Raw genomic sequence first — 26,187 nt, forward strand, 5'->3', positions numbered from 1 at the left:
TAAAGAATTAATGATCCAGAAATCACAAATAGAAATTGTACTTAATTAAATTCAAAGTTTGTAATATTCTACAATCACTGAATTCCTCTCTCTCTCTCTCTCTCTCTTTTTTTTTTTGCAAATATACTAAAAGTTTGAATTTCCAGGTTGGAACTTGGCAATTTTATATCTAAAATGACCTAACCCATATAAGCAATATTAGTATAGCTTAAATAAGGTGGCATTATGCTACAGTGTATTTAAAGTATATAAATAGCTGGCAAATCACACTGGCTTTAAAATTATAAGTAAATAAATATGATTTCATGATTTATATTTTAATTATAGGACCGATTTTATTAACCATGAGAAAATACATCGCAAATGAGATAATATCACATAGTTACATAGTTTGTTCCATCCCTATCCTTCAGCTTGAGTATGGCAACACTGAAACCTCAATATAGCTTCCGCCAGGTCAGCTTCAGGGTCAACTTATTGCCTTGAGGTTTAAATTAGGTAAAAAGCCATTTATGAGGAAGTTAAGTTGAATCTATATAGAAAGTAGTGACATCAGCTCTGATGTAAACCATGTGCAAGAGATTCTGGAACTACAAATGCTCCATCGCCTTGAATTTCTTTATGTCCAGTAAAACTATAAGAGGCAAGATCCAGATTACTGTACTCAAACTATTTCTTTAGGACTGTATTAACACAATAAAAATCCTATCAGTTTTATGACTTCTACATCTTTTTCTTTCATATCATTATCTTCTATACACTGCATACCTGAAGTATAAAGGCAATCTTAGCACCATCGTTGTATTTCATTTCAGTCTCTCTGAGGTTTCGAAGCATCCGTTTGTACTTCAAAAATGATTCCCTCTTACGAGCCTCATTATCCAGCTTGCAGCACACACGACACCGGCCAATGGTACAAGAACTGACAGATATGGCAAAACTAGTAGAAGGTAGATATTTTTTGCAACCCAGGCAAAAATAGATGTTGTGATAAAGCTTCATTGGATCAGCCGGTACCTGCAAGAATGGTATTATAAGGTTTTTTGTTTTTTTTCATGATGAATCATAAGCCTGTCCCAGAGGTTTCTAACATCATTGATTTCAGTGGATGAAACTGAACTAAAAGAGAAGATGAGCTAAGGGTCTTCAAACTTGGCAAGTTTAAGACTTGTGGACTTCAACTCCCAGAATTCCTGAGCTAACATGACTGGAGGAGGAATTCTGGGAGTTGAAGTCCACAAGTCTTAAAGCTGTCAAATTTGAAGACTCCTGGGGTTTTCAGAAGAGGAACTGATCTGGATTCATCTGGAAATGTGAAATGTTGTGAAGATAACATTGAACTGCACCAATAAAATCTGTAAAAACTACACTTATACAAGAATTTTGTGGTTATATTTGAACATACACTAGGTTTCTGGATTGCAATGATTGAGACAAGCGTGTTATTATCAGTTAGATAGCCAATCCTTAGTATGTAATACTTCACATTTTTAAAAATTCACTTCTATTAACCATAATTGCAGTTTAATTAGAAGTAACAAAAATAAATTGTATATGTATTAATAGGTAACTTACCAACTAAGTTGTAATGATCCTACATTAACTGCTATCTCACTGTCATCCTTATAAGTTAGTTGCTCTTCTTCTTCTTCTTCTTTTTCTTCAGCGTTTGTCTCGCGCTCTGGCGAGGTCCGCTAATGTCCTTGAGTACTGCTTCCACGCCTCTCTGTCTGCCACGTATGTCGGGTCTGCCTTCGCGATCTCTAAATCGGCCTTGATCGTGTCCATCCAGTGTTGCTTAGGTCTACCACGCGGTCTCGCTCCTCCGACAGTCACCTTCATCGCAGATTTGATGATGGATTCTTCCTTGGCGCGACTCACATGGCCGAACCATCGTAGCCGGGACTGCCTCATGACCGTGGGGATGGGCACGACGTTGAACCGTCTACGCACTTCTTCGTTCCTGACACGATCGAGTAGGGTGAGGCCTACCGACCATCGGAGCATTCGCATCTCCATTGTCTGGAGTCTGCTTTCGACTTCTTTGGTCGTCGGCCAGCACTCTGCACCGTATATGGCCACGGGGCGCACCACAGAGTTATAGATTTTCGCCTTCAGGCGCATCGGCATCTTCTTGTCACAGAGGACGCCCGTGACGGACTTCCATTTGCCCCACGCTGCGTTGATCCTGGCTGCCACCTCAGCTTGTAGTAGGCCTTCTTCCCCAAGAGTAGTTCCCAGGTACTTGAAGGTGGAGGCGCGCGGTAACTCCTGCCCGTTCACGTGGATGGAGCCTGTCGTTTCGTTGTCAGTGGTCAGGTATTCGGACTTCTTTAGGTTCAGCCGGAGCCCGAACTGCTCGAGGCGGTCGTGCCACTAGGTGCTCGAGTTCAGCCTTGCGCAGGTTGGCCAGGAACACATCATCGGCGTAGAGCAGCGTCCATGGGGCGGGTGTGTACAGGTCGTGTGTAATTGTGTCCATCACCAGAATGAACAGCAGTGGTGAGAGAGCAGAGCCCTGGTGTACGCCGATGGTGATATTGAACTCCTCTGATATCCCAGCCGCCGCTTTTACACGGCTTTTGTGACATCTGTATAGGAGTTGGACCCATTGTACGAGCAGCTCGGGCACGCCGTGATCTCGCAGTGCGTACCAGATGAGATCGTGCGGGACTCGGTCGAAGGCCTTTTCCAAGTCCAGGAAGGCGGTGTGGAGCGGGATTTTCTTCTCTCTGTGAGCCTCCATCAGCATCCGCACACCGAAGATGGTGTCGGTGGTGCCGCAGTTCTTGATGAATCCGGCCTGGTTGACGCTGATGTCGACGATGTCCCGAATGCGCTTATCGAGGACGCGTTCAAAGATCTTCATAGTATGTGACAGTAACCTGACCAGTCTGTAGTTGGAGCAGTCCACTGGGCTGCCCTTTCCCTTCCAGATCGGAACAGTGGTGCTGCGGTACCAGTCGTGTGGCACTTTTCCCGTGGAGACGATGTTGTTGAACAGCTCGCACAGCCACAATGCCGAGCCTGGTAGTGCCTTTTTCCAGAAGTCGGCAGGGATGTCGTCTGGTCCTGTTGCCTTACCGTTTTTCATGGCCTTGATGGCGTCGGTGACCTCGCTGGCGTGAATGCCTGAGACTGGGCCTTCGACGGGGTCACCTCGCGGGGTTCGTGGGTGTGGGAACTCCTCGGTGGAGATCTTCTCGAAGTATTGCCGCCACCTCTCGGCAGCATCTCTGGGGTTGACGATCAAATTTCCCCTTTCGTCGTTGATCCCATGAAACTGGTCAATGTCCAGGGTCTTCCTGTGTCTGCTTTTGGCTAGGCGGTAGATCTCATTCTCGCCTTCTCGTGTGTTCAGCTTCTCGTAGATGTCGTCGTAGTGGGAGCTTCTGGCTGTCACTACTGCTTTCTTGGCTGCCTTTTTGGCCGTCTTGTACTCGCAGAGCTTCTCGCTGGTCTTGTCCTGAAGAAAGGCCTTGTAGAGCCGTTTCTTCAGGTGCACGGCATCTTGTACTTCCGGTGTCCAGAGCCATGTATCTCGTTCGATGCGTCTCCGTCCTGGCTTGGTACAACCAAGCTGTTGGCAGCCGGCAGTGTGAACAGTGCTCTTCAGCATGGACCACGCTTCCTGTGGCCCGTCGACCATCTGCAGGAACTGCTCCGGTTTGATGAGGGGTCCCGCCATCTTCTTCTGGTTCCACCACTTGATTCGTGGCTGGTCTGCATTCTTTTTGTCAATCTTGGTCTTGGGCTTGCTGATCCTGATTTTCGCCATCAGCGGCCTGTGCTGACTGCTCGATTCGTACGGGTACACCTTGGCGTTGAGCACGTTTTTAGCGGCTCTTCGTCGTACGATGATGTAGTCGATCTGTGTGTGGTGGCTCCCGTTTCTGCTATGGTAGGTGAGGAGTTGAGGTTCTCGCCTAATGAAGCAGGTGTTCGTGATGGTCATATCATGGGAGTCGGCAAAGTCCAGGATCCTCTGGCCATTCTCATTCGTATCGCCTGTGCCATGCCCACCGTGGCACTGGTGTCCGTTTTTGTCCCGCCCTACGTGACCATTCAGGTCGCCAGAGATGATGATGTCATCTTCGTGTGGGATCTGCCTGAGTTGGATGTCGAGCAGTTCCCAGAAGGTATAAGTTAGTTGCTCTATGGATTCATTTACCCACCTTTCATAAATTCGGATGTATTTCTCCATGTGTACAGTTTTTTTTAGTGTAGTGACATTTTCCTCCTGCTCCTCTCCCCCATCACTCTGGCAAACACCTAATTCCCACAGCACTGTCTTAGGCTTAAATATGTTTATCCTTTTCGTAGGCTGTATTGCTATTATCCTTCTGATCTTCTCATTTCTCATCCTTTCTCATCTTCTCATCTTTCCTACAATCTTCTCCTATTGATACCTTATGATTTATCATTTGTTGTTTGTATCTTATGATTAATGATTGTAACTCTGATTTATGATCTATGACCCATCAGTTTGTTGTTTGGATGTATACTGAGAGCGTATGCACCAGAGATAAATTCCTTGTGTGTCACACTTAGCCAATAAAGAATTCCATTCTATTCCATTCCATTCCATTCTTTGGAAACTGCTTAGAGATATGTATCTGTGCTATTATAGGATACTGGGGTGGGGATGGAGGGATCAATAAATAAACAATTGTCTTCAAAACCATGAAGGGGAGAGATAGCTGTGTAGTTAAAATGCCCTATTCAATTTTTTTCCAATGGCAGCAACTGTTTCTACTCCCCAACCCTCCAAGGCATTTTGAAGATAGAATCAATGGTAGTACAATTGTCTTCACTGCTGTTGACTTCGGAATGGATACGAATGCCTCAAATCATAGATCGTAGAATAATAGAGTTGGAAGGGACCTTGGAGGTCATCTAGTCCAACCTCCTGCTCAGGCAGCAATATGTCTGCAAAAAATCCAATGAGTCTCTGCCCTGCTTCCAGATGAAGGAAATTTTCATAGTAAGGGAAGAAGGAAATGCTCATAGAAAGGAGCATTTGATTCACTTTCACAGAAAAAGAAAATGTGAATCTTTAGCCCCCATCCCACCCATCCCCATGCTTTGCAGTGTGTACAAACCATATTTGGCTACTTTCACAAAGCTGAGTATGGTATTGTGTGTGTGTGTGTATGGCAGGGGTGGGCAAACTTTTTGGCTCGGGGCCGCATTGACTTTTAAAATTTGACAGACGGGCCGGGTCAGCACAAGATATTTTGGGAATCGCCCCCTTCCCCCCCTTCTCCTCCTTCCCCTCCCCTCGGAGGCCCCTGAATCAGGAGTTGCTACCGCGCGCAGGCCCGCGCGGCCCAGTCCCGCGTTGCCTCGGGAAGGGAAAGCAAAAGGAAGAGCTGCGGCGGTGCTTTGCAACGGAGCAGCGGCACCGAGCCTCAGGCTCAGCGGCTCCTGGTTTTGCCTTTTCCTTCCCAAGGCAACGGGACTGGAGCGCGCTGAGCTGTGCTGGCGGTAGCAACTCCTGACAGCCCCAGCCGGACACCTGAGCGGAGCCCGGGCGGAACTGCCTGTTGCTGCTGCCGGAGCACCGCCGGGTCGCCTCCTCCAAGCAGCCCGCCCGCCCGCCGGGCTTCCCCTCTGCCGCGGCGGCTCGGGGCCAGGCGCAGCGCCCGCGAGTTAAAAGGAAGCCGAAAGTTGCTGGGAAGTTGCTCGGGTGCTGGGAGCAGGCTTTTAAAGTGCTGCCCGAGTAAAGTTTAAGCAGCCCGCCCACCCACCGGGCGGAACCCTTCCCACTCCTCAGCGGGAAGACGCTCTAGCCTGCAAACTTTGCCTTTGCATAGCCCTGGAATCCCGGAAAACCGAGCAACTTCCCAGCAACTTTCGGCTTCGTTTTAACTCGCCGCACGGCGGAGGGGAAGCCCGGAGCGCTCCGGGTCACCTCCTCAAGCAGCCCGCCTGCCTGCCCGCCCGCCGGGCTTCCCCTCCGCCACGCAGCTCAGGGCCAGGCGCGGCGCCTGCGAGTTAAAATGAAGCCGAAAGTTTCTGGGAAGTTGCTCGGGTGCTGGGAGCAGGCTTTTAAAGTGCCGCCCGAGCAGGACCGCCGAGCCGGGAAACGGGCACCAAGGCAGGGCAAGGCTCCACCAGCAGCGGCCTAGCTTTAGGTGGCTCCAAGCAGCCCGCTCAAGCAGCCCGCCCGCCCACCGGGCGGAACCTTCCCGCTCCTCCGCGGGAAGACACTCCAGCCTGCAAGCTTTGCCTTTGCAAAGTTTAAGCCTGGAAGCCCGGAAAAAAGGGGGATCGGCGGGGACTCACCTTCGGAGAGGTCGCACTCGAAGGTGATTTCGAACTCCCAGCCGAGGCCTTTGCAAATTTCTTTTCTTTCCTACCCCTAGATCGCTCCGCACTGTTTTGCAGCTTTGGGGGCCACGCGGCACAGGGCAATACGCCCAGCGATTTTTTTCAGGGGCAGGCTGGATTGGACAGACCAATGGCAGCGATTTTTTTCCAGGGGCGGGCCGGATTGGACAGACCAACGGTGCCGGTTGTGGCCGCGGGCCGTAGTTTGCCCACCCCTGGTGTATGGTATTCAGCTTTGTTCGGGTATTCTCCCACGTCATTATAGTTGTGCTTTTCAAGTTGTAGCAACATTTTGGCAGAATCTCATCTGCCATCATCAGGCTTCTGTATTGTGTTCATCTGTGAGTCAGACTTTCACAGCCATTTCTGTTTTAAATTTGGGGCTAGCCTACTGCTGTGCCAGAATGGTTTTTTTCTTCATCCTGATTGGTTGGGAGTCTTGGTCTGTGTTTATTGGTCTTGGAGTTTGCTGTGTTCTGCTTGATTGGTATTTCTAATATCTTCTGTCTATTTTGTAGCTTTTTTTGTTTTGATTGGCTGGCAACATTGTGTTTCCTGTATTGGAGGCTTTTAGTGCGGCTTGGCTCCGAGTAAATGGACGGCTATCATTTATTAGGAAGCTAGGTTTCATCTGGGTGCCTGGTTGGGGTGTGTTTGAGCTGGAGGTATCGGGGGGGTGTGTGTCTGTTTGTGCCCAGGTGTTTGCCTGGCTTGTGGTGTGGAGATTTTTTTGTTTGAGAGTGCAGGCTTCCAGATAATTGACAGTCTGGTGGAGTCATCTCTTCTATTCATGCTTTCAGGTCTTTTTTCAATCTCTATGGCTTCTCTGATAATTCTGTACCTGGGGTTTTCTATAGTGGCTAGGGTTTTGGTGCCATTGAAGTCGATGCTATGACCTGTGGCTTTCATGTGTTGGACTAGTGAGGAAGTGTGTTCCAGCTTTTTTACTGCCTTTTTGTGTACATCTAGGCGGGTACTTATTCTTCTATTGGTCTGTCCAATGTCAGCTACAGAATTATCAGAGAAGGTAGTGTCCTACTGGAACTCGGAGAAAATAAGATTTTCGTGTATGCTGCTTACATAAGCAAGGAAAATCAGGCCACCTATTTTTAATGGTATTCTGATATTGAGAAGAAACTGACTGAAGAATTAAGGTTGCCACTGAAACCTATTAGCAAGTTCAGGCAGAGATGAGGTAAATCTACTAGCAAATTTCAGAGCCCGAGATGAGGCAAGTGTGGAATCTGAATGGAAAATGGCTTGCCTCCAGGCTCACTTCAAATTGGAAGTTTTGCAATTTGACCTATGCTACACCTGAATGAGAAGAAGATAAACTTCAGTATCTGAGGATAGCACTGTGGGAGCAAAATGATATCGTGTTCAGGCAAGATCAGCACAAATGACGTATGTGCAAGGGCTCTGGGTGTCATATTTATAATGTTTCCTGAAGAATCTACCCATAGCACAAATAAAACTACTCTCTAATAATGAACAGTGAGGAAATTATTTCAAAATTCACTTAGTTACAAAACGAATGGAGTGATTCTATGTAGAGGGCGGAGGGAAAGGTCTTAAAGAAAGGAGGAAGAGCCATTCCCAGGTAAATAGTCTCACAGAAGCCTGAGCAAGAATGTAATATGAGTAAACATCTTAGACAAGCCCCTCCCTAATTTATATAAAGACTGAGAGAGGGAGGAGTGGAAGCACATTCCAACTTGCTAAGATTTTGCTACTCTAGCTTTACAGTAAAAGTAGCACTGACCTACATGGCATTGGTTTTCTAATCTGATCTGCTTCAAAGACTGGTATTCTATATAAAGAAAAAAATCTTCAAGATCAAACTCAGTTGAAAAATTAGATGGGCTCCTATTATGAAGTTCAAACTGTTTTCCCAAGTATTTTTTAATTTTTTTCTATCTTTTCATTAGATGATCTATAATTGCTTATTATGCTATTATTGTATTGTGAAATGTGTGCACGTTATTCATTTATTCACTTTATTGTTCTTTACTATAATGACATGTTAAGGGCGTTTAATAACTACGCTGGAGTTAAGATGAATCTTTACTTTCATTTGCCTTCTTATAAGGCACTGTAATATTATAATCCCAAGATCACATCAGGGAGAGAACTTAAAGAAATTGGGGAGGTGGGGAGTGAATAGAGAAAATAATGAGATATGACTTTGATTTTACTGTTCACAATTCATTATAGCAGAGATGGAAAAGTTGTGGCCCAGTAGATGTTACTGATGTACAACTCTCTTGTTATTGTCTATGCTGGTTGGGCATTCTGAAAGCAAAATTTGGAGCACTCTAATTCTTTAACTTTGCTATGTGTATTTATTGGCAAGTCCATTTTCTTCAATCACACTTACGTGAGGCAAATGCCATGTTAGATTAGCATTATTTGAATTGAATTCAGATATTCTTTTTTCCTGTCTACTAGGTGGCAGACAGCATCCTACACACCTGGCTGTCACAAATCATATCTGGCTTTCATGACATTTTTTCATACAGAATAGCCTCATCTCTTGTGTTTTGGATATGTATTTCTTAGTTAATCAACTATACTCTACAGCAATAAAAATGTATAAGTTAACTAGCGTATCCTTGGCAATTTAGAATATAATATAATGAGAATGGTGGGTGACACAGTGGTTAGAATGCAGTATTGCAGGCTAACTCTGCCGACTGCCAGCAGTTTGATCCTGAGCAGCTCAAAAGTTCACTCAGATTTCCATCCTTCTGAGATTAGTAAAATAAGAACCTAGATTGTTGGGGGCAGTATGCTGACTCCGTACTGCTTAGAGAGGGCTGTAAAGCACTATGAAGTGGTATATAAGTCTAAATGCTTTTGCTATATAATAACATACAATAACACTGCACTGTATATTAGAACATCTATAACAATATAACAATGCAATTAAATTGCATCTGGCATCAGTGGCTCCACAATATTTTCCCAAAGGCTTCAGAAAGGAAGACCATAAATGCAGGACCATCCTTATCTTGGGGAGGCAAGCTGTTTCATAAGAGGGGAGCCCCTACAGAGAATCCTGAGATGCCTTCCCATCACATCTCCTAGTAGAAGAGGTACCATGAATATCTGCTTTCTGGCTACCCACACCAGGTGGGCATAATGTATCTGGGAAAAAAGATTTCTCCAAGCCCTGAGCCCTATAGGGCTTTAAAGTGAGTGACCACTACCTTGAATTGCGCTCACAAACACACTGGTAACTAATGCAGCCCCTACAACATCCATGTAATTGTAATATGGAAGTATCAAGAATAGCCAGGAACTCTGTGAGCCACTATATTATGGAACAGCTGAAGCTTTAGGATAGTCTTCAAGGTGGCTCTATAAGGAATATAGATCAGAGTTATCCATCAATTGGACAGCCAATGGACTGTTTAAACAGAAAAGGAATTTAATTTAGCTCCACATATATATTGCATTACACACACACGCACACACGTATAAAACAGAAGAAGAAAATACCTTCAGAAGTCGTGCAACTTCTGGATTAAAAAGTGGTGTTTTAATATACTGAAGAAATAATGTACAGATTCTTTGTCGAAGTCCTTGTAAATTATATTCCTTCACTGCTCTCATCATGAGGTCTGCTTCTCTATCAATTAATTCCACTATTTCTTGTGTGAGTTTACATTCATGTTCCTGAAAAAAAATAAACAAAGGGATTAGCAAATTCTAATTTGCTTAATATGGGTTGCCAGTTATAATAGTTTACAGGCTGCAGGGCATCTAAAATATATACAGAGAATGGCTTTGAAAACCTCTTCTGAGAAAGGGTCAACAAACAGCCAAAATGTCAGATACTGCTCAACATTTCAGAAACCTTTTTCCTTTTAGAAATGTGAATTCAGTATTTTCCTCAGCCATTAGTTGTGATCTTTAAGCATTTGATTATCCAGAAAGATAGATTTGATAGTAAGCTACATGTAAAACATCTTCCTTGAAATGAATAAAGGATCTTTGGGGTGGGGTGGGGTTTATTCAGTGAAAATAGTGATGGAGGGAACCAGAGGTGGTATTCAGCAGGTTCTGACCAGTTCTGAAGAACTGGTAGAGGAAATTTTGAGTAGTTTGGAGAACCGGCAAACAGCACCTCCGACTGGATAATTTTACAGTATCCTTCCCCTGCCATGCCTACCAAGCCATGCCCACAGAACCAGTAGTAAAAATGCTTGAATCCCTCCTCTGTAAGGAACCCAATCCAGATTAGAGACATGCCAAGGGAATGTGATTCCTGGTGGCATACAGCCATAAACAAATCATAGCATCTCAAATGTCAATAACAAAAACACCATTAAGGAAAACAAAAATCACACAATTGGGGCATAACGACAACATACTCAGCCTCCCAGAATATTCTATCCCCAGTGCTGAGAAAACATCCACGTCTTCAAAGCCTTCCTGAAAGCCAACTACATTGGAGACAGGCAACTCTTAGGGGAAAGATCATTTCAGAGGGCAGGGATCACCACTGAAAAGGCAGATGGCATCTTTCAGGGAAGGGGCCAGGAATGGGCCCACTCTATTGTAATGTGTGGGATGGCCAGAAACAACCAGACACAGATGATCCTGCAAATATTGAAGTTCTGGGCCATGAAGGTGGTAATCAGCATCTTGAATTGCATCTGGGACCTTACTTGGAACCCTGGCAGTTATCAAGTAAAGGTGTTACCTGCACAACAATAAGGAATAAAGCCCTTAAATACAATTGGAGAACATCAAGTATTTATTTCTTAGGGCTCAAGGCAACATTACACAGTACCTCCTCTCCAATTTTCTCTACAACAACAGCTCTATGTGGTAGAGGAGAATGACTTGCTTGATATTCACAATAAGCTTCCAAAGCTGATGAGATGGTTGAACCTCGATCTCCTTGGTCTTCGTCTGACATATGAATCGTTACATACTGTTGATGTGTGACATCAGTGTGTATGTTTTTAAAGCCTTGGAGAAACATACCTTTACTGTATGTTTCAGACTTAACAGCACATCTAACCGCTCATCTTGGGGAAGATCTTTCATACTAATGCTGCGATAGATTCCAAGTAATTCCCTGGCCCGCAGTGTGAATTGTGTATCCATTTGTGTGGTTCTGCCATCAAATGCTTTCCATCTTTTTGGTTCTGCACACTGGAGAAAAAATTGATTATAAAATGATTATAAAACAAGGAGCAGCACATGAATAAAGTAGAGTGATAGGAGTTTAATGGAGGCTCAGTTGTTGCTTTTATATATTTAGCATTTCATTTTAGTTAAAGGAAGAATAATTATTATTCTAAGAAATCAGCAATTACTAATTTTTTTGGATAAATTCTTATAAATAATTGTGAAATCCAATGGTTTATTGTAAAATTGTCATTTTCTAATGAACGTAACAAATTCAAAGGACAATACAAACAACTAGGAAAAAAGACATATTCACTTATACATTAATAGATTTAACAGAATGCAGTTAGAACCAGTATCATCTTATAATAACAGTTTAATAATGCTAATCTATTGATAGAGGTGAATAATTTATTTCCCAAAATGTATCAAGTTTGTCCAAATTATTGAATATAGAAGCCATAAACACTTTTCTGAAATAATCTACTTTATAGATTCCATATTCTAGCATTGAAGTTTTTACTGATTTTTTGGCAATCATGCTTTTTTATAAACATGGATGGGCAAAAAATAAATCAAAATAATGTAAATAGATAGAGCTTTAGGTTTGCAGTCAGATAGGGGAAATGGGGAAGATTAGGTAAATAAAATAGTGAGAGCCATTATTTTCATGCAGTTGAGTTAAACATGATGTTCACTTCGCCTTCTCTTCAAAAAAGGCTTTTGGAATCTGTTTAGCACCTGTTAGACCCTTGGTGGCATGATCTTCATTCACGTAAACCAATTTTCATTATTCTTTTCACAACAGGAGATGCACAGCTGTGCACAAAAATTAGGTACAACGTAGCATAATAATGACTGTCGAAGTCCTGGAGCTTGGATTGCTTAATGAAGCTAGGTAATTTTAAACTTTGGATTTAATAGTTTTAGATTTAATAGATTGGATTTAATACATGTAAGGCTTTTTCAGACTATTATAGATATTGCTTGAGAATAAATGCTATCTTGATGCAGGCAGGAATAATAAATTATTAGTTAGTTGATTAATAAGTAAAATTAAAAAACAAATATTAGCATTGATGACTAACATGTATAGCATTTCGTCAAATAACCAGAGGGAAAATAACATATTGCATTGAGTAGCTGGGTTGCAGTAAACCTGTTTGAGACCAGGAACTGACAAAGGACTTGTCTGTGGTTACACATAATATAGGGCCCAGGCTTTGATTGTGTAATTATGGCTACCATATTGACTTTTTTGATCTCCTTCCATGAATGCCTCTGCATGGTTAGTAAGTTGAAGAGCCTTAACATCATTTGACCCCTGCACTTGAGTTACAAGCTCCTTTACTTTAGATCTGTGGTCCACTATGGATTCTACATTGTGGAGGAGAGAGACAGCATATTAAACCTCTCTGACAGAACTCTCTCCTGATTTAATTTTCTTTTAGAAAAGCAACCATGGCAATACTCCTATCTTTTAAAAGTTCCTTTTCAGTATGACTAAATCTTCAGCCTTGGGTTACTCCTTACTTCCTATGTAAGTGCAAGAAATGGAATGAACATGGGTGGGTGGGTATTAGGAGGTTTCTAATCCTGGCTTACGGCGATATCCTCTCTAACCTGTCTTGGCCTGTTTAATAAGCATCAGCCAGGGCAGATTAGTACCTTGGAACTCTCTTCTAACTGTCTTGGCCCCTTCCTGCTGTAAAACTATGTGCCTGGGGGAAGCAAGGAACAAAGCTCACTGTGCTGTGTTATTTCTTTTTTCTTCTTTTGAACTTTAGCAATTCTATCCCCACAACTCTGTACATCTCCAGGAAGCTTGAATGCACAGGTACTGTTTGATACTGGAAACAGAAGTCTGTACACTATTAAGAAACTCCTATTTTTCAAATTATATAAGCATTAAAAAAAATAAAAATAGAATTTCATAAATATGAATTTGGCAGATTCTTAGTGGGTTTAGTTCTATAATTAAATGAAGTGCGGATAATTGGAACTGATGGACTGAAGCCAAAACCAATTTTGAAAATTGATGCAATAGATTTTTGCTTAAAATTCTACATCTTTCAATTAGAGCCAGTAAGCACTTGACAGAATCAGAAACAAAGGATTGTTGCTCCAGCATAATTAAAGTTCTATTAATTTGTTTTCTCGTGCATGCATGATAACACAGACCTTTTATATGTATTATGAGACACTGTAAGCCAGAATTATGATACCCAGAGTAGCTAAAGAGATACAAAGTCACTGATCACACATTAATTTTCTCTGTATACATAAAACATTTTAATGAATGTTTCCCAATCTGGTTTGCTTCACCCTAGGATCAGAACCTGCTTGTATTCCCAAATATCATGGGACTCCAGAAACTCTCATGCACCAAAGCCAGGTCTGGTTTTTTGGTTTGTTTGCTTTAGCAAAAATGGAGCATGCTATAAAGTCAGATTTGCAGGATTAATATTGTAGCTGAGGGATGTGTAGTTTCCCATGGTGGGAATTCTTACCTTGTCCCAGAACCTCCTTGTCCCCTGCAACCCTACTAAAATCAAGGTTCTGTGGTGGCTTGATATCGTTCTACCTATGATTAGTAAACTGAACTTGAGGCAGTTATATTTTGAAGAATTTTAGCATGCTTTATTAAACCACGTTGAAAAATAATGGTTTGCATATTAAGAAATCAATGATGGACTTATATAAATGCAATTTGATATGTTCCAAAATCTCCCAACCTTAATTCTGTAAGTCATACAACCAGCATTCTGAAATGTTTCCTAATCCAACTTTTCAATATGCAGAATAGGTTGAAATCCGAAGAAATTGCTTGAACATCCTAAAATGACAAAATTGCTCTACTTATGCAGTAACTATGCATCTTTTATTACATAAAAGATCTTACTGATTGCTCTTTCACACCAACTTTTGGGCAGAGAGCCCATTTTTAGAATGAAGGTATGAACTTGATATACATTTGTCTGATTCCAAGCAAGGTGTTAGTAATACATACAGATAATACAATACATGCCAGATATATCATCTTTATTGTTATTAATTAAGATCTAAAACTTTGCTGTTTCTTGCCTCAGATAAACAAGACATATATACATGTGAAGCATGTTGGAAATAACATATTTTGAACCTACCTTTTTGAACAATATTATAACTTAATCTTATAAACTTATGTCTAAAAAATTATATAGAAATTGTTAAACAAACGAAAAATTTGTAGAAAGTTCAAACAAACAATATTTTCATTTCTCCTAAAATATTCAGGAAGCATCTTAAAACAGCAAAAATGGTTTTAAAATGTACTATTTTATGAATATATTTAGATATGACAGTGTCATAGATCAATCACAACAAGGAAAACTAAAAAGGACTTTAGTAATTTATAACAAAACATGCTGGCTTCTGGCAAAGGAGTGAGAAAAAAGTATCTGTTCATTCAAACTATACAATGAAAATGTGTGTGAGAGAGAGGGGGGAGGGAGGGAGGGGGGATCAATTAACTAATGGCTTAATTATGTGCATGTATTTTAATGTGGAGTAGTACATGTATAAAAGATAGGCCCCAGCTGGAAAAAACCTAGAGAAGTGAAAATAAGGCACATCAACCTAAGCAGTTGAAACCTTGAACCAAAGAGAGAAAGAAAATTGAACTATTTCAGTAGATTCTCAAAATACAGTTTGTGATTAAACCATAGTCTTATGTGTGGAATGAGTAAAACCGGAATGAGCTACCAAGTCATAGGACAGCTCTCATTTATCTTATGTAATCTTTGTAACAATTTGGAAGATGTCAGCTTTCTCTGCACAATATGTTTTCTTATATCTAGCTTTGTGTCAACTGCATATGTCATAAGAGGGCTTTTCACTCTTTTGTTTTAAGCATTTATAACTTTTTAAAATAATATTAGACTGGCCCCAGAAGGGAGCTCTGCGGCACATAACTCAACACACTATTCTCCCTCCTACTTGAAAAGAATCTCTCTATCCATTCCATTAGTCAGTGGTAATTCCACTGAACATTTCTCTCTTCTTGCTCGCATTTTTAGCAGACACACCCTCTGGTTTTACCCATTGCTTGGTTTCTGCTGTCATTCAAAACAATTCTGAGAGTCAATTGTCAGCAAATTATAGTTAGATAGCTGTCTCTTACAGTGGGATAGGAAAGGAGATTTTTGTTTATTAAACTAAAGTAGGATTTTTGCTGATTGAAATGGAGTTAACTACCAACTGCTTCTTCCATCTAATTTTCTCTTTCAGCAGAGAATTGGATTTGGAGCATAAACTTGATAAGGTTTCATATACATTTTCTCCTGATACAAACAGTCTCTAGCAGGGGAGTAGTGTTATGAGGGAAACTGAAGAATAGAAATGAAGCAATTTTAAAATTAGGGAAAACAATATTTATGGATATTGTACAATATTGTACGCTGTGTATTTGGATGCATCAAAGCTTCTGTTTATTTCAAGTACAGTATAGTGTTGGCTGCTGGTGACATCTAGAGGTGGATAAGCAATTTAAGACATTTACCCTAAAAATAAAAATTTCCTATTATGTCTTTTTCATATCTACTGCTCTATTGTTATTATTTGAATTTGAATTATTTGCTTTTATTCCAAAGTAATGGTGAATTTATTTACTATCTCTACATTCCTACTTTTAATTTTAGTCTGAAGTTTCTTCTAATGAAGAATTCATCTTAATGTTAGAACTCTAAATTCATAAGATATCATAATAAGAAAACACTAATATATAAATGAAATATTTGGGTATTTAGTTCAAATCATATATGTGAGTAGATTCAACTGTCCTCTGAAACAAAAATCACACACAGAGTACAATGCAGAATAACAATTTAAATTTACAGTTTACTTTCTTTACTTGTTTTGGCTTAACGTATACCTGATAATTAGAATAAAAGAGTTAGGGCTGGAGCTAGAGCTCACTGCTGGTTCATATTTAAGTAGTAGCCCACCAGAACTCTTAGATCCCTCTCAAAATTACTACTGTGAAGATAGGTCCTGCCTGTTCTAAATAGGCAGTACTTATTTGATTTTTCCTGCCTAAATGCAGGACCTTATTCTTCTCACCACTGAACTACATCTTGTTGAACAAGGCCCAGTGCTCATGTTTGTCAAGATTCTTGTGAGAGATTTGAAAAGGAATAGGTCACTGGAAGCTTAACAACAAGATAAGAAAAGGATTGCCGACTTCCGGGTTGAGCCCTCCTCGCTGACAGACAGTATATCATGACTGTCCGCGGCTATGGTCCATGCTCTTTCATCAGAGAGTCCCGATCATTGCGATTAGGGGCTGAAGCTGCCTTGGAGGGGCGGTGGAGTAAGGGGAAGCCACAAGCCAGGTTGAGTGGAGCCTCATCTCCCCTCCTGGGCTTGGTCTTTTTCCCCCCGAAGATGACTGAAGCGGTGGTCTAAAATGGCCACCCCGAAGAGGAGGACTCAGTTGGACTAAGATTTGTGCAGGAGGGAAGAAAGAGGTGGATAACATCTGAACCGGGACAATGGGGCGAAACAACTAAACAAAAAGTACCCTGGGATTAAGGTAACATTGAACTTTTAAGAAAAGAAAAGTGAGCAGCGGAAATACAAAGGGACAGGAAAAAAAATAAGAAAATAATTTTGACAGCTAAGTGGGGATTCAAACCGGGAAAGGAAGAAGCCAGAACTAAAGACTTAATTAAATTGGACTAAAATATTTCGGTAATAAACAGGCATAAAATAAAGCTGGACTTAAGATTGCCGAAAAATAATAATAATAAAATTTACAAATTGGAGACTGGATTGTGCTGGAATATTGAGGTTTGAAAAACCCTAAATAAAAAAATAGGGGAAAAAGGTGAGGCCTTTGTATAATGGAGGGTGCCATCTTCTGACAAAAACTTGAACTCAAACAAAAGGGAAAGCATCCTATTTCTGTATGAATTTGTGTTGATATAATGTTAAAGAAATATTGAAACAGAGTAAGAATCTTAGAAAGTGAAAGCTGAATAAAGAAGGAAAGACTGATTGTGGGATTGATCTACGTTTTTGGTATAGACCCTCGGCTGGAACAACTGACAACTTTAGAAAACTGGAAGAAGAAAAAAGGAAAGCAAAAGTGTTTTTTGTGCACTTCAATGATTATAAAATATAAGAGTGTGTAATGATGACATCTCTTCAAGAATTAAAAATGGAACTTAAAAATATGAGAGAACTACTACAGGAAAGAGGCGAATCACTTTGCTCTGTGTTAGAAGAAATGGAAATGGTGATTGAAGAACAAGAAGAAAGAACTTTAGAGGAAGAAGAGTCGATTCAAGGAGAAGACATTTTAAATAGACAATTAACACAAAGAACATTACAAAGACAAGGGGAAAGAAGGAAGGCTAAAAAGTTGAGATTTAAGAAGGTAATCAAAAAGGGGGATACCTGTGAAATCAGGAGAGGTAGAAAGATCCAGCGGAAAAGGGGAAAGGAAGATATCAAGAAAGAGAGGGATATAAACCGGAAGGAGAAAAGATATGGGAAAAAGAGGGTGAGGAGAGGCAGTAAGAAAGACGTGCATGAAATGAAGAACTACGGAAATAGTAAAATGATGAAAAGAAATCATTTTTTTCAGAGATAATGGTTGATGAATTAAAAATGGGATTCTGCAGAGTGACAAGGGGTAACAAGAATATATTTGCAATTTAAAAAAATACTTAGAAAATAGGGTAATATAGATTATTAAAGGAGGTATAGATACTGATAACTCTTATTAGATGAATATATATCTTTATTTTTATTCTTAAAAGAAAAGTTAAGGTTTATTGAAGAAATTGTAATAATTCAAATGGATGTGAAGATGTTTAAAAATGAGGTTAATATCAATGACCAGAAATTGAATAGTCAATTTTTTCCCGTTTTACTTCTTTTGAAATTAGAAATAAAATTAAGGGGGGAAAATATGTTGCGGAATCCAAATGAAAAGATGTAATGATTATTATTGTAACTACTTAAAAATAATGGTTTATTGGGAATTAAGATGAGGGAATAAAGGTATATTTTAACCACTGTGGTGTCACACTCAAAGCAGTAAAAGGGGTGAAACCTATACTTGTTTCTTTTTCTTTTGGATTAAAACTTGTATTAATCTAGAATCTATAGAAAGAATGTGTGATGGAAAGAAAATATGATTGAAGAACTACTTAAATTAATAAGCTAATATAGACTATTAAAAGGAAGGAGAGACATTGGTAACTTTTTTTTATTAGGCAAAGATATATTGTTATTTTTAAAATAAATATTAAAGGATTATATTTGAAATAAATGAAATGAAACGAAAAGATGTTTTGATTGAGATTAATGTAAGAGACTAGGATTAATTTGCTTGTTTCTCTCCTTTCTGGAAGTTTGAAATGGAAAAGGTAATAATAGAATTAAGTATGCATATATGAATGTATAACTATTGTCATATTTGTATGTAAAAGTGATGATCCAGAAATATGTTGTCCACTAAAAAGAGCTTTTTGTTTTTATGTGAAAAATTGAATAAAATTTGTTTTAAAAAAAAAAGATAAGAAAAGGATTGCCATTAATTATCTGACAAATTACAACTTCAAACTATCCAGCAGCAATAGGATCTACACAGGAAAATCAGACCAAAACCTATTTTTTCTTGCGATGCAACTCTACCAGTTTTTTCAATTGAAAAGAAAACAGGATGATGGGTATAGTTAATTTACTTGATGCTGCAGTCTTCCCCTAAATACTTCCCTGCAATAGAAATGTTATTTTACATGTGAAATAACTAGTTTTCCTGAAAAGTGTTACACAAAATTTCATATTTTCATATTTTCCTGCAGTAGAGCCAAAGGGGGTCTGGTGTTGCAACAGTGACAGAAATAAGATATTGTAGAAAATAAATCCTGGTAATGGTGAATGAAATTACTATAATAAATTTACCCCACGTGCCTATAATACAGAATTAATGAAAGGTTATAGAGGGCATAGTTAGCATCATTTTCAATAAGATGTAATTAAGTAAATTAAGATGTAAGTGGTGGCTTCTGTGTACATAGGTGAAAATAAATTCTCATCAAATTTATGAGTATAAAGACTTTTAATAACCATATCAAATGAGCCAATTTTACTGCCAGACATGCATAAAGCTCATAAATCATAACTCTTAACTGGTAAGTTAATTACTGTGCTTTTCTTCAGTATGCTGTTAGTTTGCAAATGTTAATTTGAGTTTTTGAACTCTGGGTACACTAAGACGGAAATTATCTCACTGACCTTTTCCAGAAAGGACAGGATTGCTTTTTCGTAGTTGTCTTCTAATACATTTATTTTGTGTCTCCCAATGCAAGCAACCAGCTGGGTCTCTTTTTCTAGAAGTCCACAGAGAGCTGCTTTCCGTTCAGCTCCAGTGAAAGTGCTGTTGATGCCCTCAAGTTCCTCTTTTCTCCATACTGTATCAACACAAAAAAAACTATATTTATTTTATTTCGCTTTCATTTTTTGATTAGCCTTTACCAAGCATTAATGCAAAATGAATCTTTTAAATAGTCAGGTCTTAATAAACAGAAGTCATGTGAGTTTCTATTTGGTTATTCTAAATTATTATTTACTGGTTAAGTGTTCTTGGTATCCACCAGTAGAAGCAGAAGTCATCTTCAGGTTATTCAAATCAACTTCATATGAGGCAACGTTATTGATGATATTTCTATATGAAATTATTTGGGGAGGGGTGCAAGTGTTAGACTGGGACACTTTTTGGTATTTATTTCTTCATTATGGAATAATTTTACCTCAGAGTCCAATGGCATAGTCTCTAATGATTTTTAGAAGTGCAATCAAAATGGAAATGTTCTGTAGAATATTTGATTTACAATATTCCCAGGAGTGGCAACTAAAGAGGCACACTAGTTTTAATGGGAAGGTATTTTTATAATTATTATTTTCATGGACATATGCTATATTAATATGTGAAAACAGCTAACAGTCTCTGTAGAATTGGTATCATAGAAATGTTATAGTATATTAATAGAGCCAGTCTGGTCTAGTGATTAGTGATTAAAGCACTGGTCTAGTGATTAAAGCACAGTCTAGAAACTGGGAAATCACAAGTTCTAATTCTGCCTTAGCCATAAAAGATAGCAGGGTGACCTTGGACCAATCACTCTGTTTCAGCCCAATTCACCTGACAGGGTTGTTCTGGGGAAAATAGGAGGAGGAAGCAGGGTTGAATATGTTTGCTTCCTTGAGTTATTTGTAAAAATAATAGACAGGATACTAATTAATTAATTTTAGGTCTTATCGAACTACCTTATTTGACTGAGCATATCACAAGTTTACAAGGCCTTCTGGGTCAGCATAATTTGGAACAGTGCACTAATTATAATCAAATGTTAAGGGCTAATAAGTAATTCTACTTTACCATTTGAGACCTTTGCTAGAGAGCTTTTCAAAACTTCTAGTTTGCTATAAAAGTGCAAAACAGCATTTTATGCACCATGTTTCCCTGAAAGTAAGATCTATCCCCAAAATAAGCCCTGGCATGTTTTATGTGTGTACCTAATATAAGACCTACCCCCCAAAATAAGCCCTGCTTAAGAGCCTGTGCAGCCAGCCGCCCACCCATTTTGTCTGGTTACTCATTGTCCCACAGCCACAAGGCATGGTAGGGAGGTGGTAGAGATGCCCCACGTGCCCCGCACTGGCTTACCACAGGGCCCCAGCAGCCAGGCCATCCACACCCCAATATTGGCCTTGCAGCGGCAGCACCAACAGCCATGTGCAGCAGGAATCCACATGGCCACTTCTTCTGCTTTCTCTAAGTTTCAATGGAGCAGGAGCCAAGTGGTGTGTTGGAGCCATGGCCATGAGGTGAGGCAGGTGTCGGGGCATGGATGGCCTGTCTGCGGGGGCCCCGAGGTAAGCTGGTGCGGGCACATGGGACAGTTCCACCACACCGCACCTTGTGGCTGTTGCACCAGTGCATTGCTTGGCCTCCTGCTCTGTTGTGGCTGTGAGCAAGCAGAAGTGGGCCAGCAGCCACACAAGGTCCTGCTGGATGGAACTGCTAGAGCTGCCGCCTTGAGGCGAGGCAGGTGTCAGGGCATGGGTGGTCTGAGGTAAGCCGGTGCAGGGCATGTGGGGCAGCTTCAGCCTCCCTACCTCGTGGCAGTGGCATTAGTGCGCCACATGGCCTCCTGCCCCAACACAAGCAAGCAGAAGAAATGTGCCTCCTGTAAACGAAAAAGACACTCCTGAAAATAAGCCCTAGGGCTTATTTTGGGGCCCAAAAGAAAATAAGACCCGGTCTTATTTCCGGGGAAACATGGTTATTAATTTTTAGATTTATATTCTGTGTTCCAGGAGTTTAAGGTGACCTACATTACATTCCTTCTTCCCATTTTTGCCCAACGCAGCTATTTTGTGTGATAGGATGGCCTGAATATAAATGACTGGCTCAAAGACATTTGAGTTTTTATGGCTGACCTTGTCTTCCCTGTTGCCAATCCAGCATTATACTACAAAGCCTGCTAAAGAAATGACACGATTTTTCAAAACTTTACAAATGTGAATCCTATGATCATGTGGCTCCAAACTGTTATTTTTTCCCTTTCTAAAAGGATGTATGGACATAATTACACAGGACATTTTATGATTCAATGACCAAAGCACCTATCCTGAACTGAAGCTTGTGATGATGAATTAAAAATGTTGTCCGCGAAATGGCCATAGTTGTCTGTATTTGTGATAATTTCATTAGTGTTCTACCTTATAAACTAGGACAAGGTTGAAACAACTTCTGACATTAAATACTTCTCTCTTTTTAGAATTATTTTATCCTTTATTACAATGTATGTTTAAATATTATGCTAATGCATTGCTCATTTAAATAAAAACATAATTCTAAAAAAAAAAACTTTAAAGATCCACAACTTGTATTCAAATATAAAACACATCATTAAAAATGAAGCTCACATTTTGGGAATTTGAATATAAAAAGCCTGCACCAAAGTCATTTACATGCTGAAGGACAAAAGCATAGGGATTTCTGTAACTTTCCTGGCCAATTTTAACAGCTTTATACTTTAGCAATGTGAATTTAAAAATGATTATAAAAGTGTTGTATAATTTGTCTTTATTATTGGGGGGGAGAAAACAGTAACCAAACAGAATTTTATTTTCTATTCCCTATTATTTTGTATCAGCCTTTCAGGATGCATTAAATTATCAAAAAGTTAAGTATTCCTCTTTCCCAAAGTGCAGCAAAGTACACCAAAGACCAAAAATATAAATATATTACAATCCAATTGTAACAAATTTGCACTTTTAATTAGTGCCCTTTTAGTTAGCATTCCTAAAGAGTTACAGTATTAAAATAGGATAAATAAGTATATACAATATTCCATTGATTTTTTTTTTAGTTTCAGCTAAAGTTAGTTTTATATTGTACTGGTTTTATATTAGAAGTGCTAAAAGTATGATTCTCCTACAATTATAAATGTTTTCATTCAAAACTTTCTTGCCTATAACTGACACCATACTTTGCATATGTACCTAGAGCATCTCTGAATATAATAGCTGAAAATAGATAGGAGTTTATAGAAACTAGAATATGCCTTCTAAAGAAAGGAGAAATGGATCTGGCCTACAAAAATCTGGAAGACCAATAGGTGATAACAAAGATTTAGAGTTTACATCAAGACATGATTGTAGGGATTTTTGCAGCCCAGATCCGGCAATCCATCCATCTCTTCTTCTTCTTCTTCTTGATATGTTACTTAATTAATAATATGTCTTTTAAAAAAGATACTTTGTGAGAAACAACGTAGACACAAAGAAGAGAAGCTCATTCAGTAAGGCTTGCATAATAGCTACTATACTGAAAAGGTCTGAAACTTTGCCAATCTGCATAAGATATACCAATTTAGCTACAGTTTTGCATCTAATCTATGATAAATTGTTAGAGAAAACGTGAAAGAGTTTGTGTTTACTTATTGGCAATGAAGAAATTGGATACTTACATTCTAAGGCATGATAAAGTAATTCAAAATCATCCTTTGTTTTGGGATGCATTCTTCGATTGTACTCCCTTAGCATTTTTTCTTCCCTCTCTCTCTGTTTTCTTAGTTCTTCTTGCCTTTCCCATTCCAGTCTCAATCTTAATTCTTCTTTTAGTTTGTTTACCCATTGAATAGCTAGCCATCGTCGACAATAGGTTTGGATTACAATGGTCTATACATAGGGAGGAGGAACAAAGGGCAATTGGTGTTTGTAGAAAGTATAAAGTTCTATAATATTTCTAAAAAAAATGATTCTGTCAATCAAGCAGTTCATGTCACATTAGCAAATTTTAAGTATTTTTCTCTAGAAAGAGTCTTAACCACCAGCAATATCTGAATGGCCACCAGGCAAAGTGTTGGGTTGTCATGCAATATGCTTCAGGAATTAAATTCATTACTTTAGAAAATCTTCAACTCATTCTTTGATGTAAACTATGATTCAAAAATATCAAAATTGCTCTCCCATTATCTAGCACTGGAAAAACAGATATTTAATGGTGCTTAAATTTTTCTTCATTTTTATAAGAAGGGGATAGCCATTCATAAAAGTTAAAACAATAAGAGGAAATGCAGCACACCAAAGTTCATAAAAATCTGTTCAGAATATTTAAAATTGTCAGCGTCTTAATGTTCATAAGCTTGCTTGAAGTTTTCTTGCCAAATTAGGTAATGCTGCCTCTAATTCATCCTTAACATATTGTTCCTTAAAATTTTACAACTTTCTTGCATTCATCCAAAAAGAAAAAAGAAACTTACAATGAAGCTATATAGCAATAGCAATAGCACTTAGACTTATATATCACTTCATAGTTCTTTACAGTCCTATCTAAGCAGTTTACAGAGTCAGCATATTGCCCCCAAAATTCCTCATTTTACCCACCTAGGAAGGATGGAAGGCTGAGTCAACTTTGAGCCTGGTGAGATTCGATTTGCCAAATTGCAGGCAACTGGCTGCAGTAGAAGTACCTTGCAGTACTGCACTCTAACCACTGCACCACTGAGGCTCTTATATTCTATGATCGATGAACAACAGATCCCACCTTTCTCCCCATCCTGCTCCCACCCACCCCAATCTTTTAATTGGGCTACAGTGTTTGGCTTTTTGTATTAACTTATTTATATTTTTAGTTTAAATAGTTTTTACCTTTTATGACTGTAAAGCTACCCAGAGTTACTCAGAGGTAAGATGGGAGGCCTATAAATTTCGTAAATAAATATTATCAAAATAGGGTAAAAATTGGGGTTTGCGTTTTCAGACTACACTCTTTTACAATCTGCAGAGCTCATTCTGATTTGAGAATGGATAACTGTATTAAGCAACTAAGAGTTAAAACAACAACATTGTCCTCTCCTTTTCTGGCATAGCCGGTATGGCTTCACCCAATTATCAACTTGGGGCCAGAACCCTGAAGGTTTTTGAATCAAAACAGGAAGTTATGGATCCAGTCCCTTGGGTAAAGTAAAATCTATCCCAACTTGCCTCTGATTTGGGTGTCATCCTGAGCCAGAACATGATAGTCACTAGATTTGTGAAATGGTAGGGGGGTTGGGGGGTGGAAACCCACTACTATTTATTAAAATAAATTCTCAACTCTGTGAAAACTTTGTTACAATCTGATCTTTAATACAATCTCTACTATGTTCAGTGTCACTTAATTTGTGCAGGTTTAAGGAGGGGACACTGGAAATGCTTGCATGTTTGAACTTCTTTTTTATATACTCCAATGAAATTATATTTTGTGCCCAGTTCCCCATTGCAGGGTGAAAGAAATTTTTTTGTTATACAGTATATGTGAATGCCTGAAGTGCTGAAGTATAACATCTGCAGTGTAAGAGATCCTGAATGGCAGCATCTTAACTGATAAGCATCTCACTAACACAAAAGAGATGAAAATAAATATTTCAGAGGTAGAAAATGTGAAATAAATTTAACTCTATCATAATGTTTTGGAAAAGATTTTGAACATACCCTTATTACCAGTACTTTAATCTTATGGAATACTAAAAATAAATGCTAAAGTACCAGTAATTCATAGAACACTTTAAGAATCAATGAAAGATTGAGATGCTCTGCTAGGAAAACAAACAAAACTATCAGTTGCTTTAATTGGGCTTTGCATATTCTTTGACAAATAAAATTATCCATATATGGTGATCCTATAGGGGCTCTGTCACCCGTCATTGCAAACCTGTTCATGGAAGAATTCGAATCCAGAGCCCTAGCCAATGCCACCCACAAACCCAAACTATGGTTAAGATACATCGATGACACATTTGTTATTTGGCCCCATGGAAAAGAAAACTTAAACAATTTCCTAACACACCTAAACAGCACACACCCCAAAATCAAATTCACCATGGAAACAGAATCAAACAAACAACTACCATTCCTAGATGTACTAATCTACAAAAAAACAGATGGCACACTAGGACACACCATATACCAGAAGAAAACACACACCAACCGCTACCTCAACACCCAATCCCACCACCACCCAGCACAGATAAACTCTGTGGCCAAAACACTAATTGCCAGAACCAAATGCCTGGCAGACAAGACACACATAAAGACTGAACTAGGCACCCTGACTAAAGTACTGATAGCCAACAGCTTCCCCAAAAGTAAAATCATTGGCTTGATCCA

At 39.4% G+C, this 26,187-nt stretch overlaps 1 protein-coding gene across 3 annotated transcripts in view; it reads right to left on the bottom strand.

Annotated features, from left to right (window-relative positions):
• Positions 1 to 26,187, bottom strand: part of IQUB (IQ motif and ubiquitin domain containing) — a 41,246-nt gene that overhangs the window by 3,463 nt on the left and 11,596 nt on the right. For 2 of the 3 annotated variants that reach the window (XM_087969378.1, XM_087969379.1), the window contains 5 exons: positions 23,505 to 23,715; positions 19,762 to 19,937; positions 11,329 to 11,499; positions 9,835 to 10,011; positions 769 to 1,017 (listed from right to left, as the gene is read on the bottom strand). In XM_087969378.1, the coding sequence (XP_087825504.1) occupies positions 769 to 1,017; positions 9,835 to 10,011; positions 11,329 to 11,499; positions 19,762 to 19,937; positions 23,505 to 23,715 (984 nt within the window). The remainder of the gene's footprint in view (positions 1 to 768; positions 1,018 to 9,834; positions 10,012 to 11,328; positions 11,500 to 19,761; positions 19,938 to 23,504; positions 23,716 to 26,187) is intronic. The other variant, XM_087969380.1, reaches the window with a different exon arrangement.

Source organism: Notechis scutatus, chromosome 6 (assembly GCF_049901735.1).
Source record: "Notechis scutatus isolate UNSWTSFEM ecotype Mainland chromosome 6, rNotScu1.2, whole genome shotgun sequence".
NCBI classification, from domain to species: Eukaryota; Metazoa; Chordata; class Lepidosauria; order Squamata; family Elapidae; genus Notechis; species Notechis scutatus.